Raw genomic sequence first — 16,017 nt, 5'->3', positions numbered from 1 at the left:
GTATGTGATCGTTCAAATTTGTTATTTGTAATTGTAATTAGTGGGCACTTAGTTGGATTAACAGCCTTTAGATTTGAGTGATTCATTGTGTAATCAAAGTTTAACAGATTCCTTCCAGCACTCGCGTGGATTTCACACTTTTCGTTATTCAGGGCCAGTTGCCACTCTTAGCACCATACTGATATTTTGTCAAATCATTTTGCAGTTGGTTTTGATCTTCTGATGACATTACTAGATGTAAGTGAAAGCATAATGTGCAAACAATCTAATATAGTTGCTCACATTGTCTCCTAAATCATTTATATAGATTAGAAGCAACAGATGGCCTATAACACTTCCTTGGGCATCTCCAGACACCATCTCTGTTGTACTCGATAACTTTGTGTCATTTAGTACGAATTGTGGCCTTTCTGACAAGAAGTCATGAATTCAGTCGTGCAGCTGAGACTGTACTTTGTAGCCAAGCAGTTTGATTAGAAGCTGCTTCTGAAGAACAGTATCAAAAGCCTTTCGGAAACCTGGAAATATTGAATCAATTTGTGATCCCCTGTCGATAGCACTCATTACTTGTGAGAATTTTCTACATCAAAATCCTGCTGCAAATTGGCATCAGTGGTATTGGTCTGAAATTTATCGGTTTATTCCTACTTCCTTTCTTCAGTATTGGTGTGACTGTGCAATTGTCCAGTCTGTAAGTATGGACACTCCGTTGAGTGAGCTATTGTAAATGATTACTTTGTAAGGAGCTTTGTATCTGCATACTGTGAAAGGAATGTAATTTATGTACAATCTGGACCAGAGGTTGCCTTTATTAAGTGACTGAAGCTGCTTTGCTACATCAAGGATACCTACTTCTAAGTTACTCATGTTGGCGGCAGTTGTTGATTCCAATTTTTCAATATTTACTTTATCTTCCTTATGAAACTAATTCCGAAAACCATATTTAGTAACTGTGCTTTAGTGGCACTGTCATTAATAACATTACCATCCCTATTGCACAGAGAGGGTATTGATTGTGTATTGTTGCTAGTGTACTTCATGTACGACCAGAAATTTCACACTAAATTTTAAGCTGCTGTAAAACTTAGCCATTCTTGAGGAGTTTGCATTCTTTTAAATTTGGCATGCTTTTTTGTCTCTTCTGCAACAGTGTGCTAACATGTTTGTTGTACCATTGGGGTCATTACTGTGTCTCATTAATTTATTTGATATAAATCTCTTCAGTGCTGTCGATAATGTTTCTTTGAAAAACCATGTTCCTCTACACTTAAATATGAGAAGAAATAGATGTTGTTTCCTGGGAAGGCATGAAGCAGACTTCTTATCTGCTTTTCGAAATAGATCTATTTTGTGTTTATTTTTGGTGAATTTGAATGTTACATTATTCAGTCTCTCTACTGTGACCTTGGGATAAATAATCCCTGTATCCATCATATTGCTCCCTATTTACTCTGGATTATTTGTTACTGAGAGGTATAGCATGTTTTCACAATCATTTTTAATTTGAATAGGCTGCTGAACTAATTGTTCAAAATAATTGTCAGAGAAAGCATTTAGTAAGATTTTGGGTGATGTTTTATGGCTACTGCTGACTCTAAACATTTATTTTCACCAACATATCGATGGTAGATTGTATGATTCGGGTATTGAAATGAGTCAAATTTTATATGAACTGTTCAACAATAGTATCATACGAGTTGGGAGGTCAGTAAAAGGCACCAATTATTAATTTGTTCTGGTTGACAAGTGTAACCTGTACCCATACTAACTCACAGGAACTATCTGCTTCAGTTTTGCTACAGTATAGACTACTTCTAACAGCAACAAACACGTCACGCCCAGCTGTATTTAACCTATCCATTCTGAACACCATTATGTCCTTAGCAGCAATGTTGACTGAATTTCTCTAGCTTCAGCCATCTTTCAGTACCTATAACTACTTGTGTTGGATCTCTGGTTCTTTCTTCTTGCAGCTACAGTAATTTACTGTTACAATACATGTGGTTTGTAGGTCAGCCTTGTCCTCTGTTTGACGTGCACCTTTTGAGACCGAAATCCTTTCTGTTCTTCCTATATGCCCTTCAGCCTGCCATCCAACATCCTACCACCCTATGGCACACAGTTGCAGAACTGTCAGCTTATTTGGACCGTCTACTTGACTCTGTACCAAAGATCCACAGTCAATCCTGGCACTGATGCTACAGATAAGAACTCTGCATTCATATTGCAAGCAACACGGGCAGTCTTTACCAGTTCACCAGAAACCAAAGAGAATCTCTTCAGATTCAAAGTAGCACACATACCGTATTTACTCGAATCTAAGCCGCACCTGAAAAATGAGACTCGAAATCAAGGAAAAAAAAATTTTCCCGAGTCTAAGCCGCACCTGAAATTTGAGACTCGAAATTCAAGGGGAGAGAAAAGTTTTAGGTCCCACCTCCAAATCAAAACGAAGTTTGTGTAATTGTAATATGAGACACAATTTAGGTCGAATGAATGACGATACAGCTGCAGTAGTTTGGTTCGAGTCGTAAGCTTAGCAGTTAAGGTTTACCAGGTAGCCATTGCTATGCGTCAGGTGCTCCGTCCGTATTTATATGGGTACCCTTCCTTTTTCACGTGCCTCGTCTGGTTTGAATTGATTGCTTATTTTTCTTTGATCTGATAAGCGCCGTTTTCTTTGTTATAGGTGTTTACGTCACTCTAAGCTGAAAATGCATTACTGTACTGTGTCATGCATTGTTTGTCGCATTCTGATTGTGCGTGTTTACGGCCTGTCGCCGCTCGCGGCATGGCCTGCTTTTGTGCGCGCTACCGCCGCTTACAAATAAAAAATAGAGAGGAATCGTCTCATTAGCGAAACATTTGTTGTTACTTACACTACTGCTTTCTTTGATAATGATCAACAAGAACCAAATAATAGACTGCGTATGATAGATGATGTTCTGAACGAAATTTTAGCGAAAATTTTTCTCCGTTTGAAAATCTTTGCAGGCGGCTTTTTAGTTCATTACATTCTGCACAGAAATTAGTCATCTTAGATTTAAAAATCTAGTAAATTGCCGTGCTTCATTTCTGACTGTATCACTATTAGGCATAAGAATAATACGAATATAAACATTACATGATATGTATATTCTTCCGCGTTTGCTGTTGTCTCACTCTAGTTTCGTAGTTTATTAGGCAGACAGGATTTAAATGAGATAGTAGCAAACACGAAACAATACATGGCAAAATGTTTATATTCGTATTATTCTTATGGTGAGGAGAATACTGCAAGTGATTCACAATTCATAGAAGTTCCTATTAGCAACCATCTCTTCTCACAGGTAGGAAAAAATTCAGAACGCAGAGTTGGCCATATTGACAAATATCGCAAACAGTCTTGCCAGTCGCATTTTTGTAGTACATTGAAATGCAGCTACATTCAAAGATGAACAATACGGAATTTGTATTTACTTCGTTGGATAATGTACCAAAACGCAGTGGTCGAAACTTGGGGCGGAGGAAAAAGGCTCGTCTTCAACCTTTTTTTTTTTAATTTATTTACTGACGCAGAGGTTTTGTTGCCAGTATTTATCTTTGTGCCTACAAATCATGCCTTTGTAGCGCTACATATATTCGACGGCAGAAGTTAGTTGTGGCGGCACCCACCAACATTTTTCAGAACTCCCGCTTGCTTTGCACTTGATTCTAAGCCGCAGGTGGTTTTTTGGATTACAAAAACCGGAAAAAAAGTGCGGCTTAGATTCGAGTAAATACGGTAATTAGTACCAACATTAGCCACCACCTGCAGTTAACCACATACTACACTCTTCATGGCATCTGGCAAGACCTGGCCACATCTGGGATGACTCCCCACCCCCCCTGGTACGTACATAGAGGGCGCACTGGACTTCTCCCCTCCTTGGCAGCTATGTCCCTGAGGAGCCTCATTACACACCTGACATTGGAGCTCCAACCACCAGTTATCTCACCCTCTTGTCTCTGCCTGGTTCTTGAAGGCTGAGGTGCTTCTTCCAAAAGAGGACAAACAACTGTATAGTTTCCGGATATTGATCAACCAGAGATAGCACTTTAAACCTGTTTGTCAGATGCACTGGTGAGGCATTTCAGTCCCCACCTCCCCCAGAAAGTCTTTTTGCTGTCTGGTACACTTTGTGATGAGACTTCTCATGTGACCAAGGGTAAGGGGTCAACCTCAGTGCAGGCTGTAGCCAGGGCAGCCACATTAGTTGACCAAGTGGACAACATGTGGGGCATGCAGGACAGCCCTTCTGTTACCCCTCCCCGCTGCTTTCCTGTGATGTCTATTGGCAACAGCCTCGAGCTGTGTGACTGCGTTTACCACCACCTGGAGCTGTGAGTGAATAATCACCAACTCCACCTGCATCCGAATGCAGCTGTCACAGTTCCTATCAATACTAAAGACTGCAGAATTGTACACTACATAGTCGTTAAGATGCTGAACTGTGTCTAGTAAGGACATACACACACAAGAAATTTAAGAATCAAATGACTATGCCCAAAGCTAACTGAAAATGAGTCACTCATGTTTGGAGCTCATAAATTATATCCTTTGAAAACATTGAGAGAGACACAACAAATTTTTCTGTAGGTGTTTTGAGGAATGCTGGAAGTGGGTAATGCAAAACAGAGCAGCCATCAACCCAAAGATTTGTTTTCTCACTTGCGCCATGAAAAATGTGGATTTTTATGAAGATAAAAGCTGTTGTAATTACATGTTTAGTGTGTTTTTGTTTGTATAGGGAGTGATACTACTCGGTTCCAGCCTTTATCCAAAAATTGTGTATTTAACTGGCAGTATTTACCTTAATCAAGAAACCTCTAATTTGAGTTTTCTCATCCATATTTCTGAATTTGTTTTGAGAAATCATGTGAGAGGTTCAAAGACTAATCTATTACCTGCTTGCAAGATTTTTTTCTGTAAAGTATTCTGTAGTAATAGTAGTAGTAGTAGTAGTAGTAGTAGATGTCCAGCCACAGGCAGAATAATAGCTGCACAGGTCCAGAACTGGTTTACAGCAGTCAGCTTAATCCTTATTCTTTGTATTGCTTGTATGAAATAATTTAAAAGGATTGGCACTAAATGAAATTCTGTGTGATTAAACTTTTTGATATTCACAGACAGCAAAGTGAAAAGAATTCCTTTGTGTTCTATGTATATTACTAAGTGATTGTACACAAACCTAGTACTATTGCTGGTTGTCTATCTAATAGCTTCCAGGAGCAACAGATATTTTATTTTTTCATATTTTGCATAGTTATTGACCAAATTAAAATACTCTCGTAATTTACTTGTTAAGAGGTATAGTCGTATGTTAAAAGTTTAACCCTTTGAAGTCCTAAATTGGAAAATGAAAACCTCGTTATATTTGTTTCAGTACTAATTCAGTTTTCGGCCGCTAAAGAGAATCCAGTTCTACATTTGTAGCCTGGCTGTTGTTTTGGTTGTGGTTCTGCCACTAGATATTGCCTTCACTGTCTGCAGCTTTGGACAACAAAACACGTCCTTTCATCTTCTGTCTTTTATTGTTGTTCAGGTTGTGACCGTAGTGATACTGAATTTGACATTGACTTTAGTGGCTCAGAAACTGCAGAATATTTTAATGTTACTTTTTTTGTTGGAGACTGAAAGTGAAGAAAGTTTGTTAGGCAATGGTTTAACAAAAGCTCTCCAGCGGTAGGAGATAAATATGTCAACTGTGCTCCAGGCAGCTCCTCAAAAATTTCCGTCCACGGGAAACCCTGCTATTCATCAAGTGAACAACTTTGCCAACAATGTCGTGTGATGTGGAACAGGTCATTGAAGACTTCATAAACATCGTTGTCACAAAGTATAAAGTGCAACAGGTTTCCCATTGGAACGACTATCAGCAATGAAATGAGTTTATCGCTGGTGTACTGCCTCAAAGCATTGTGGTGAGGCCAAAAAATGCCGTGTTTTTTTTTGTGTGTGTGTGTGTGTGTACAATCCTGTGAACCACCCACAGGTGAAGCTAAGTAAAACTAACCTATACTTCACCATCTCAATAACAATTTCAAAAGCTTGTGCATACCAGACAGAGGTGTAATAATGACTTTTATAGATAGAGCACTGACCACAGAAAAGGGCAAGGTTTGGCATCAAGATGTTCACATTTTGAGAATACTAAACTGGGTATGTGTGGTGTCATTTAAATACACAGGAAAAGGAAGGAAATTTGACACTCTGTGATGAATGCTACAGTCAACTTGTACTAATGACACTGATAAAACCACTTTCGAATAAAGGCTATAACCTTACCATTGATAACCATTACATGTCCCCTCAACTTGCTGACTTGTTTAGAGAACTGTCACATATGGAACTGTGCCTTTGCAAAGAAGAGACGTGCCTCTATCATTTCATCGTAAGAAATTAAAGAAGAGGGAAGTTGTTGCTTTATGGAGGGGAAAAGTTACAGTAATTCGATAGGACAGCAGATGTTTCTATTTTGACAAAAATTCACAAGGCTGAAATGGAAGCTGTAGATAAAAGATGCAGAGAAATGTTGAAGCTAGTAGCTGTCATTGCACACAATGAGCAGAGTAGACAAAGTAGATCAGCACTTGGCTAACGACCCAGTGACTTTTAAAAGGGGAAAGAAGTATTACAAGAAAATATTTTTCCATCTCATAGAACTTGCTTTGTAGAATGCATATGCTCCATAAAAAGGAGGTAAAGAAGTCCCCTAGAGTTCTGTGTTTCTGCTATTGAGAACATGATTTCAAAACACCAGAAGAGGGGATTGTTTCAGAAGTAGCAGGTTGTCCCTCCTAAAGTGCAGATCCCAGGTGATTGATTGGCCAACATTTTCCATCAATAATTCTACCTGCTGTGAAGAAACATCATCCAACAAGGTCTCTCGCAATGTGCAGCCATGTTTGGGATACAGATGGTAAAAAGGCAAGAAGGGAATAAAGACACTGTGTGTGAAGACTATGATTTCACCCAGTGCATTGTTCCTTGCTTTTGCGTTTGTCGCACAGCTACAAACATTTAAAGCCATTGCAAAATTTGTGGTTTAACTTGATATACACACAGAAAGTAAAAAATGGCTCAAGTTGCAGGATACTAACTAAAGACCAGTGCAAGAGTAAACTCATGATTTTATTTATGGTGAGCATAAAAAATTTGTAATTCATTATTTTGAACTTGAGTTACCTTTATGACAGTATCCGCATATACCAATGAATGTGCTACAAAATTACATCCTAATGCAACACACAGTTTAGGAGACATGATGTCATAAATCTTGAGATGCGAGAAAAACTAGCTTCTGCGTAAAATGGTGTGCAAATTACCCCTTTATATTCGTCCATTGTTTCATAATTAGAACATTTAGTGACCCAGCAAACCTGAAGCGTAATTTCAAACCTTTCCAAAACGTCTCCGCACTTACATGTTTGAAGGAAAATATTTAACGCATTATCTTATTTATAAAGTAATCATACATATAAAGTTGTTTAATACATGGGAGTGTGATTCTGTAAAGACTCCAACCAGTAAGGGTTGGATACTAAAGTGAAATAAAATCATTATGCTGAAAATCAGATTAAAACTTATTCTGGTGTAGTTTCTACCCAAAAGTGTAACACATTTTGCTCAACTACAAACAAGCAAGCCCCTGAAATTGGCAGCATAAAATTCTTCTTGTTGCCGTATTAACGAAGCAGTTGTAATGGTGCTAATCTGGTGGTAAGCTCTTCTTTTTGGTAACAAAGTTCATGGCCTCAAAATTGAAAACTTTTTGGGTGTTGACTGTTGTTAGACAATAATGGATACACCATCATTGTATTTAGTTCTACTTGTTAACCCGTTGATTAAATTTAGTTTGATTTTCTGATCAGTGAGTAGTTTCTTAATTCTTACATTTATATCCATGAAAACCAAGCTAACCCATACAATCAGTGACAGTTCAGTGGTAACACATGTAACAGACCACCACCTTCCACTAATCACAGTCCTCTACTAAAGTCACTATAAAGATTTAGTATGGCACATGTTGACAACACATCTATAAGATCCAAACTAATGAATGCCGTTCTTGTCCATATCAAAGTAGTTCACAGAGATACTGAATGACATAGATGTTAATTGAACGATTTCTGATGGCAGACATACTTTCATACACTCACTCCATAACAACATCTGAACAGAAACTCTTGCAGATAATTTAGCTTGTTGATTGCTAACTGCAAACTTTGATACACTTTACATAATATGAGCTGCAAACTTTCGTTGAGGTTGAGGTATTACCTGCGTAGTTACTTGCATTGACTCTTGCAAAGACAATAGAAGATTACAGTATGAGCTTGTAAGATTTTGAAACCAGGACTGGGAATTTTTGGGGAAGGTGGAGGGGGGGTATTCTTAGGCAGATGAAAGGATATTTTATAATTTCATTAGTTGCATATTAATTTAGAAAACTGTAAGATAGTAATTTACTATTGAAATGAGTTCTATGCTGCAACAATGACTTTGTTTACATAATACAGGGCTTGTTAACAGAGTAAAAAAGATTAGAGAACTATTTAGGATGCTTTGGCTTTAAATTACCTATTTACAAGTATGGTAGCTGTGTTTGAAATTGATAATTTCTACAAATCTGTAATGACTTAATTGAGCAGTGGATGATTGTTTCAGAAAATTGAGGCAAGTAAAGTGCATGGGCTTTGAGAAATAACTATAATAGCTAGAGTATCATATATTTGGGGAATGTCTGACTTTATAATTACATTTATCAGGTAACAATTACGGGAAGGATAGATTGCTGTTCACTGTAAAAGAGTACACGTTGAGTTGCAGACAGGCACAACGAAAAGGTGGTTACAAAACAAGCCATTGGCCAAAACCTTCATCAGAAAAGGAAAAACACACACGAATTCACACCTCAGACATACATGACTGGTCTCTTTGGTTGCTCAACCCAGACTGGAAGTGAAATGCGTCGAACGGGAGCAATAATTTGTAATAGAGTGGGGAAGGGGGATGGATAGCAGGGTACGGATGAGGGAAGATGAAACAGTGCTGTCTGGCAGTGTGTGCAGGGACTAGAGGTGGCAGAAAAGGCTATGTAATTTAGTATCCGGAGGCTGTGGGGGAGGGAGGGAAAGGGAAAAAAGGGAGTGGAATGCAGAGAAGGAAAAAGACTGGTGGATGCATTGGCAGAGAGCAGTGCACGATGAAGATCAGGGGATGAGAGTTGGGAGGAGGTAATAGGGGGCAGAAACTGTTGGGTGGATAGTGTGGGGACAGTAGGTTACTGTAGGTGGAGGCCAGATTGATTTCTGGAATGGATTAGGTGTTGTAAGGTTAATTCCTATCTGCACAGTTCAACTGCATGTTGTGCGTGCTTAACAGCAGTTGCAACAGAGCTAGTACACAGCATGGCTGCTTTCTCAGTTGGCCCAGCCTCTGATGGAGGAGGATAAGCCTGTGGCAGGACTGGAATGAGGAGTGCTCAGTGGGTGGAGTGGGCTAGTCTTGCACCCGGGGGCTTCCACAGGGATATGATCCTTATGGCATGGGATTGGGAGTGGCATAGGGGTGTACTAGGATGTAGTGAAGGTTGGGTGGGCAAGGAAAAACCACATGTTGTCATATTAATTCGAGAGACAAATGCTTTTCTCATTGTCACTTTCATGTAGCTTGCTCTTGGGATGGGATACTGAAAGAATTATGTATCTGCTTAATAAATAGCAAGATGACGAAAGTAGTTTATAAGAAAGTGTTGTGATAGAATAAGTTAATTAAGTATGAAATATAGTGAACACAAAGCACAGTTTTCTTTAATTAAATAGGGCTGTATTGAGAGTATTTTCACCAGGACATGTTCCATCTTTCTCATCAGTGTATATTTTAAGGGAAAGAATTTGAGATTTATCTATGTTGTTGAGCTTCTATAGACGTTTTTGAATGTTGACGAATGTTTTCAACTGTTCTAAAATGTGTTCTATAAAGAAATGACTGGCAGAGTACTATATTTCAAATTGGCTTATTGACGAATAGTTTAGTGACTTTAAGAGTACATAGCAATTAAAAATTTTAACATGGCATACTAACAATTTTATAATGTCTATGTCCATCTTTTCAGAGATGGTTTGCAGGACATTATCTGTTCAGTACATAATGTGAAATCAAATGCCTTCCAGCCATCTAATTTTCTAACTTAATTTATTGTGTTACCAGTTTCAGTGATATATTATGAAATCTTCAAGTCCCCTGACTGATGTGTAGGAAGATACCAACCATGGTTCTGGTCAAAATAGGGGACAGCATTCAAAAACTGGTATCTGTAGATTTTTGATACAGTGATCACTTCAAACATCATCTGCTGGCTGTTGACCGTAACCGAGGTTGGAATCTTCCTACACATTAGTCAGGGGACCTGAAGATAGCGTAATGTATCACTGAAACAGGTAGCCCAATAAATTAAGAGTTTGGAAATGAGACAGCTGAAAGGTGCTTGATTTGACATTCTATTCTTACTGTGTTATAGAGTGATCTGGAATGTTGGAAGAGAACAAATGAAATTAAAAACCACGTGAAGCTGGTCTTTTTCAGCTAGTTTTTTTAAATAAAGGCATATATATTTGAACCTGCATGTTTTGTTTAGCATAACTGGACGTACAGATTTGTTTGGTAAACTAATTTCAGGTCAAACAAGAACTTAACTGATGGTTATAACAACATTATGCTTAAAGTAATCAATTATCCAAGGGCTCATGCAGTGACAAAACATACACTATTGCAAAATACTGACCTGACGTGATACAGCATGGCACAAAATAGTGACATGGAACAGTAACAATAATAAGAGGGTTGACTGAAAAGTAATGCCTCCACCTTCGTAACTCTTCAACAGTTGGCAGCGTTGGTATGTGGCAGGTACTGGCTTGTTCTGTAGCCTCTTTTCTACAGCTCCAGTTGGTGGTAAGCCTTAGCACTGAACGGTTGTATTGCTACAGTGTTAAGTATGGAACCCTGCGCAGACAGTCGGTCAATGCGATTTAAGCAACGTGGAGTCATTGAAGTCTTGACAGCAGAAGGTGTCACCCCAAAGGAGATTCATCAGAGAATGAAAGCAGTTTATGGTAATTGTGTTGATGTGAGTACTGTGTGTCGTTGGGCGAGTAAGTTTGAAGATGTTCAGGCGGGAACATCTGACCTGTGTGACAGACAGAGTTGGACATCCTGTGACAGCAACTACTGAGTATCACAAGCAGAATGTTGACAGATTGATTCAGGAAGATCGTCATCACTCACAGAGAAATTGCAAGCACAATTGGCATTTCTCAAGAACGTGTGGGTCACATTATTGCTTTGCTTGGCTATCGGAAGATTTGTGCACAGTGGGTGCCCCGGATGCTGACTCCTGAAATGAAAGCGCACAGACTTGAAATTTGCCGGGAACTCCTCTCACTTTATGAGAATGAAGGAGACGCCTTTGTCCATTCAGTTGTGACAGGAGACGAAACGTGGGTACACCATTACGACCCGGAGACGAAACATCAATCTATGGAATATCAACACAGACTCGCCCCAGAAAAAGAAATTAAAGACACAGCTGTCAGCTGGAAAAATCATGGCCACAGTGTTCTGGGACGCAAATGGTGTTATCCATGTTGATTTCCTTGATCGTAAAACAATAATAAATTCAGAGCGTTAAATCACAACACTGCGAACTCTGAAACAACAGTCAACAAGGGTCCAAAAGGAAAAGGGAAATGTTTTCCTCCAACATGACAATGCCAAACCACACACTTCACGTGCCACCACAGCAGAACTTCAGGGATTGAATCTCACCACCGTACGGCATCCTCCACACAGTCCAGATTTAGCACCATTTGACTTCAATCTGTTACCGATAATGAAAGACGATTTGCGGGGACGTCATAATGCTTCTCATGAAGATGTTGAGAGAACTGTGAGACTGTGGTTGCGGAAACAGTGTGTTGACTTCTTCTGCAACGGCTCCAGAAAACTTGTTCTTCATTGGCAGAAATGTATCCAATTGGCTGGTTATTATGTGGAAAAGTGAATATTGGTAATTAAAGATCTCATTCTAAGGATTATTTCTGTGTTTGATTTATTAAAATATTCCCATCCAAACCCAATTAATGAAGGTGGAGGCATTACTTTTCATTCAACCCTTGTAGAATTTTCAAAAGCAGCAGTAGATACACAAGAGCTCATAACTTCTGGAATTGTAGATAAGCATTAAGGAACTGCAATTGTTCTGGTGTTTCGCAAATGATACATTGTCACATAGTTAATCAGAACACACAGAACATCGGTTCTGTTTCTGTAACTTCAGTACTTTCATCAATTGTAATGAAGACCAAAAAATCCTTATGGTGAATTACAAGAAGACAGCATATTATTTGGAGAAGAATTTCTCAAAGTTATTTTAAATTGTTCTTATGTGTTTCAAAATTACACTGATGAGCCAAAACATGATCATGTACTTGTTTGTCCATCTTTGATACAAAATACATATCTGATTCCAAGTATCAGGGGTTAGACAGTTTGTTGGTAGGTTTATGGAGGTATGTTGCATTAGATGTTTATGCATGGGTCATGTAATTTGCATAAATAATAGGCCACTGATTTGCATCTTCAGTGATGATGCCCAATAGTGACCCAATAGGGTTCCATAGGATTTAGATCAGGCAGATTTTGTCACTGAGACATCAACGTGAGTTCATTATAATGCTCCTTGAACCACTGTAGCACGGTTCTGGCTTAGAGACATGGACAGTTATACTCCTGAAAGATGACATAGCCATCTGGTAAGACATAAAACGTGAAGGGACGCAGGTGATTTGCAGCTGTCAGCATGTCTTTGATTACTGCCACAGGTCCTATGCAAGTCTCATAGCATGATACTTCTCCCACCAAACTGCAGCTGTGGCATGCTGCATGTTTTGGTACACTGTTCACCTCGATGACAGCATTTATAGAGATGACCATTGACCTAGTGTAGCAAAAATATGATTCACTTGTAGAGCTGACATGTTTCCCTTGATCAACTATTGAATCCTGTTGGTGCCGTGTCCATCGCAATCGTAATTGATGATATCGTTCTGTCAATAAGTGAACATGTATGGGAGGTCTGCCCTGGAACTTCATTTTCAACAATATATGATGAATGTGTGCTCTAAAACACTTCTGCATGCACAAGCATTGTGCTCTTTCGCCATTGTGCTCTTTCGGCAGAGATGCCACAGATCACAGACAGGCCTCTAAACCCCACATTCTGAGAAGTCGTGGACATCCAACCATTTAGCTTCTAGTTGTAGTTTCATTGTCTTTTTACCTATTTCTGTATATGCTAATGACAGTAGCACGTGGACATTTGACCAGCTTTGCCGTTTGAGATACTCATTCATAGGTTCTGCAAAATAATAATCTGCCCTTTGTCAAAATTGCACATGTCAATGGATTTATAGCACTTATGTTCATTAGTGTGATCCCCCCTCTGTGTCTGCTCCGATCATGTACTTTCGTTACCCCATCGTGTGCCTGCAATGCTAGCAGGCGACATCCAACAGGTCATAATGTTTTGGTTCATTAGTGTAAGTCTCCTGCTTAAGAGGTATCTGCAAATGCCTGAGTAACGTATCAGGATAAAGAACTCTCGATTAAGATTACTTTCTTTAATTGTGTTTTGACAGCATGTTGGACAATCCATTTTCAGCTTGTAGAGCAATCTCCAGTAGTCAGCATGTCGAGCTGATTAAGTAGATGAAGACCGGACTTTAACAAAAATGCAAGAATAAAAAGTACTTGTAAAATTTAACCATGATTGATGACACATGTTGAACTCAAATTTTTTATCATACCTCCAGGAAAGCAGTAGAGTGCTCTGCTAGTGACACACTGCCCTGACCTCAACTTTGAAGCTTCTCAGAAAGTCAGTTATTGCAATACCTGTTATGCATGTGTAAATATTCTCATTACCTACAAAAATATGCCAGTATCAGATTCAGATCTGTCTGTAAGACCCAAAAATCGCATTTTAACTTAGTTAAGATGACTTTTGTGAATACTGTGACATTTGTGCACAGTATCTCTAACCATTGTACACAATATTGTAATAGGTCAACTACCTCATTAATGTAACAGGCAACTCATTTGAAGGCAATGTAGTGCGATAGATAGTACAAAACTTACCTAAACAAGTCCTTGTTTTTAATGACGTACTAAAGCATTTGTGGTAATAACTGTAATGCATAGTTGATCCTCTATTTGGTGAGATGGATTTTTTTCAGTCACATGATTGCCTGTTTTTCATAAAGCTTTTCCATTTAAATTACTGACCTGCAGATTTTTATTAATATAGTGGACCTTATTCTTCATTTAGTCCATTACGATATACACAGCATCATTCTGTGAACAATAAATTGTAACAGAAATTTTGGATGTGACTGGTAGAGTTCTTTATATCATTCAGAATAAAATGTTGTACAAGTTTTGGAAGTCTTCAAATAAGACTGACACTGATTAAGACCGTTTTATTAATCATTCTCAAATATAACTTACCCACGTATACACATCAGTATGCTTCTTATTCTCTTGCGATACCTTTAAGAGAACATAGCTATGGAAACAAAATTATTTTATTTATTTTTGAGCCTCAGTTCACACAAACGGTATCACAAGAAGTTTCGACTTGTTAGCAAGTCATCAGATGATATGGATGTGTTCTAGTGTAGCTTGTTAAAATGAAACTGAACACTTGCATGTGGTACAATTTTCTGTTGTGCAGTTTTACTTTGATGGAGCATATGAAGAACAGGCAATCATATGACTGAACAAAATCCATCTCACCAAACAGAGGATCAACTATGCATTACAGTTATTACCACAAATGCTTTAATATGTCATTAAAAACAAGGACTTGTTTAGGTAAGTTCTGTACTATCTGACACACTACATTGCATATGACGACGACTTGCTGAGAGGTCAGAATTGGTTATGACACCATTTGTGACATGAAGTGGAAAAATAATTTAGTTTACAAGATGATCATTGTGAACTTCTAAGGCAGCAGGTCTAGTCTGTGATAGTTCTGAAACTTCCTAATTTTTGGTATCTGTAGTGGCGTCGTCGTTTCATATTGAAGTGTACATGTTATTGTATTCAGTTTTTGAAATTAAAATTAATTTTTTGATTTTTAGGTGCAGCTGTACGGTATTCATGGAAAAATAGTTCATGAACTCATGGATCCAGAACTTCAGGTGGTTCTCTCTGTTTGCGAATTTCATCCAACTCAGCTGGCTTTTGTTGGTGGCAGCAGCTCTGGCAGAATATATGCTTTTGTGTAAATATTTGTTTGAGGCACCAGTTTCATACAGCGAACACTTTTTGTTAATGAAGATGTACTTACTTTTTAAAGCACCTTTCCCTGATTTTTAACCTTTTTATTGATTGTTCGTGCAAAATTAAAATTTCAGTTGAAACACATAATAGTGCATTTTTATGTATGTTTTCTTACTTAGTAAAAATTGTCAATTTGTCAACACTGTCAATAAGTGGAACCAGAACAATAAAGAAAAAGTGTTGCTAATCTGTTGGGATGCAGAAAAATACGCACGAGCTCTTTTACATACAGGGCGAGTCAGGAGGAAAGGTACATGCTTTGTTGTGCGATAGTACTAGTGATTCTGAACAAAAAACTTCATATGGACATATGCCCTAATACTGATGGTTTCCGAGTTAGAACATGTTTAATATTACTTTGGTACGTGTGTCTTTAATAGCTCGAAAACCACACACTCTGATGAAAACATGTCTCAGTACACAATTAAACTGAATTGAATTTGTTACAAAAAAAGTTCCTATTTATTTTTTGTCTAAGACCAACAGTTTTCACGGAGAGATCGCAAGACCATTGAAAATCTCACGTGAAGCGCATGCGCTGTAGTTAAGGTACTTTTTGTAGGCCGGTTTGAGGTAGTTTTCTGGTT

General features: G+C 38.4%; 1 protein-coding gene across 14 annotated transcripts in view; it reads left to right on the top strand.

Annotated features, from left to right (window-relative positions):
• Positions 1 to 15,517, top strand: part of LOC126197486 (WD repeat-containing protein 76-like) — a 400,466-nt gene extending 384,949 nt beyond the window's left edge. For 13 of the 14 annotated variants that reach the window (XM_049934649.1, XM_049934650.1, XM_049934651.1 and 10 more), the window contains one exon: positions 15,229 to 15,517. In XM_049934649.1, coding sequence (XP_049790606.1) covers positions 15,229 to 15,375 — 147 coding nt within the window. In that variant the 3' untranslated portion in view covers positions 15,376 to 15,517. The remainder of the gene's footprint in view (positions 1 to 15,228) is intronic. The other variant, XR_007539941.1, reaches the window with a different exon arrangement.
• Positions 15,518 to 16,017: the final 500 nt, after the last annotated feature.

Source organism: Schistocerca nitens, chromosome 1 (genome assembly GCF_023898315.1).
Source record: "Schistocerca nitens isolate TAMUIC-IGC-003100 chromosome 1, iqSchNite1.1, whole genome shotgun sequence".
NCBI classification, from domain to species: Eukaryota; Metazoa; Arthropoda; class Insecta; order Orthoptera; family Acrididae; genus Schistocerca; species Schistocerca nitens.
Note: the sequence above shows the minus strand (reverse complement) of the source record. Positions and strands in the feature narration are given on the sequence as shown.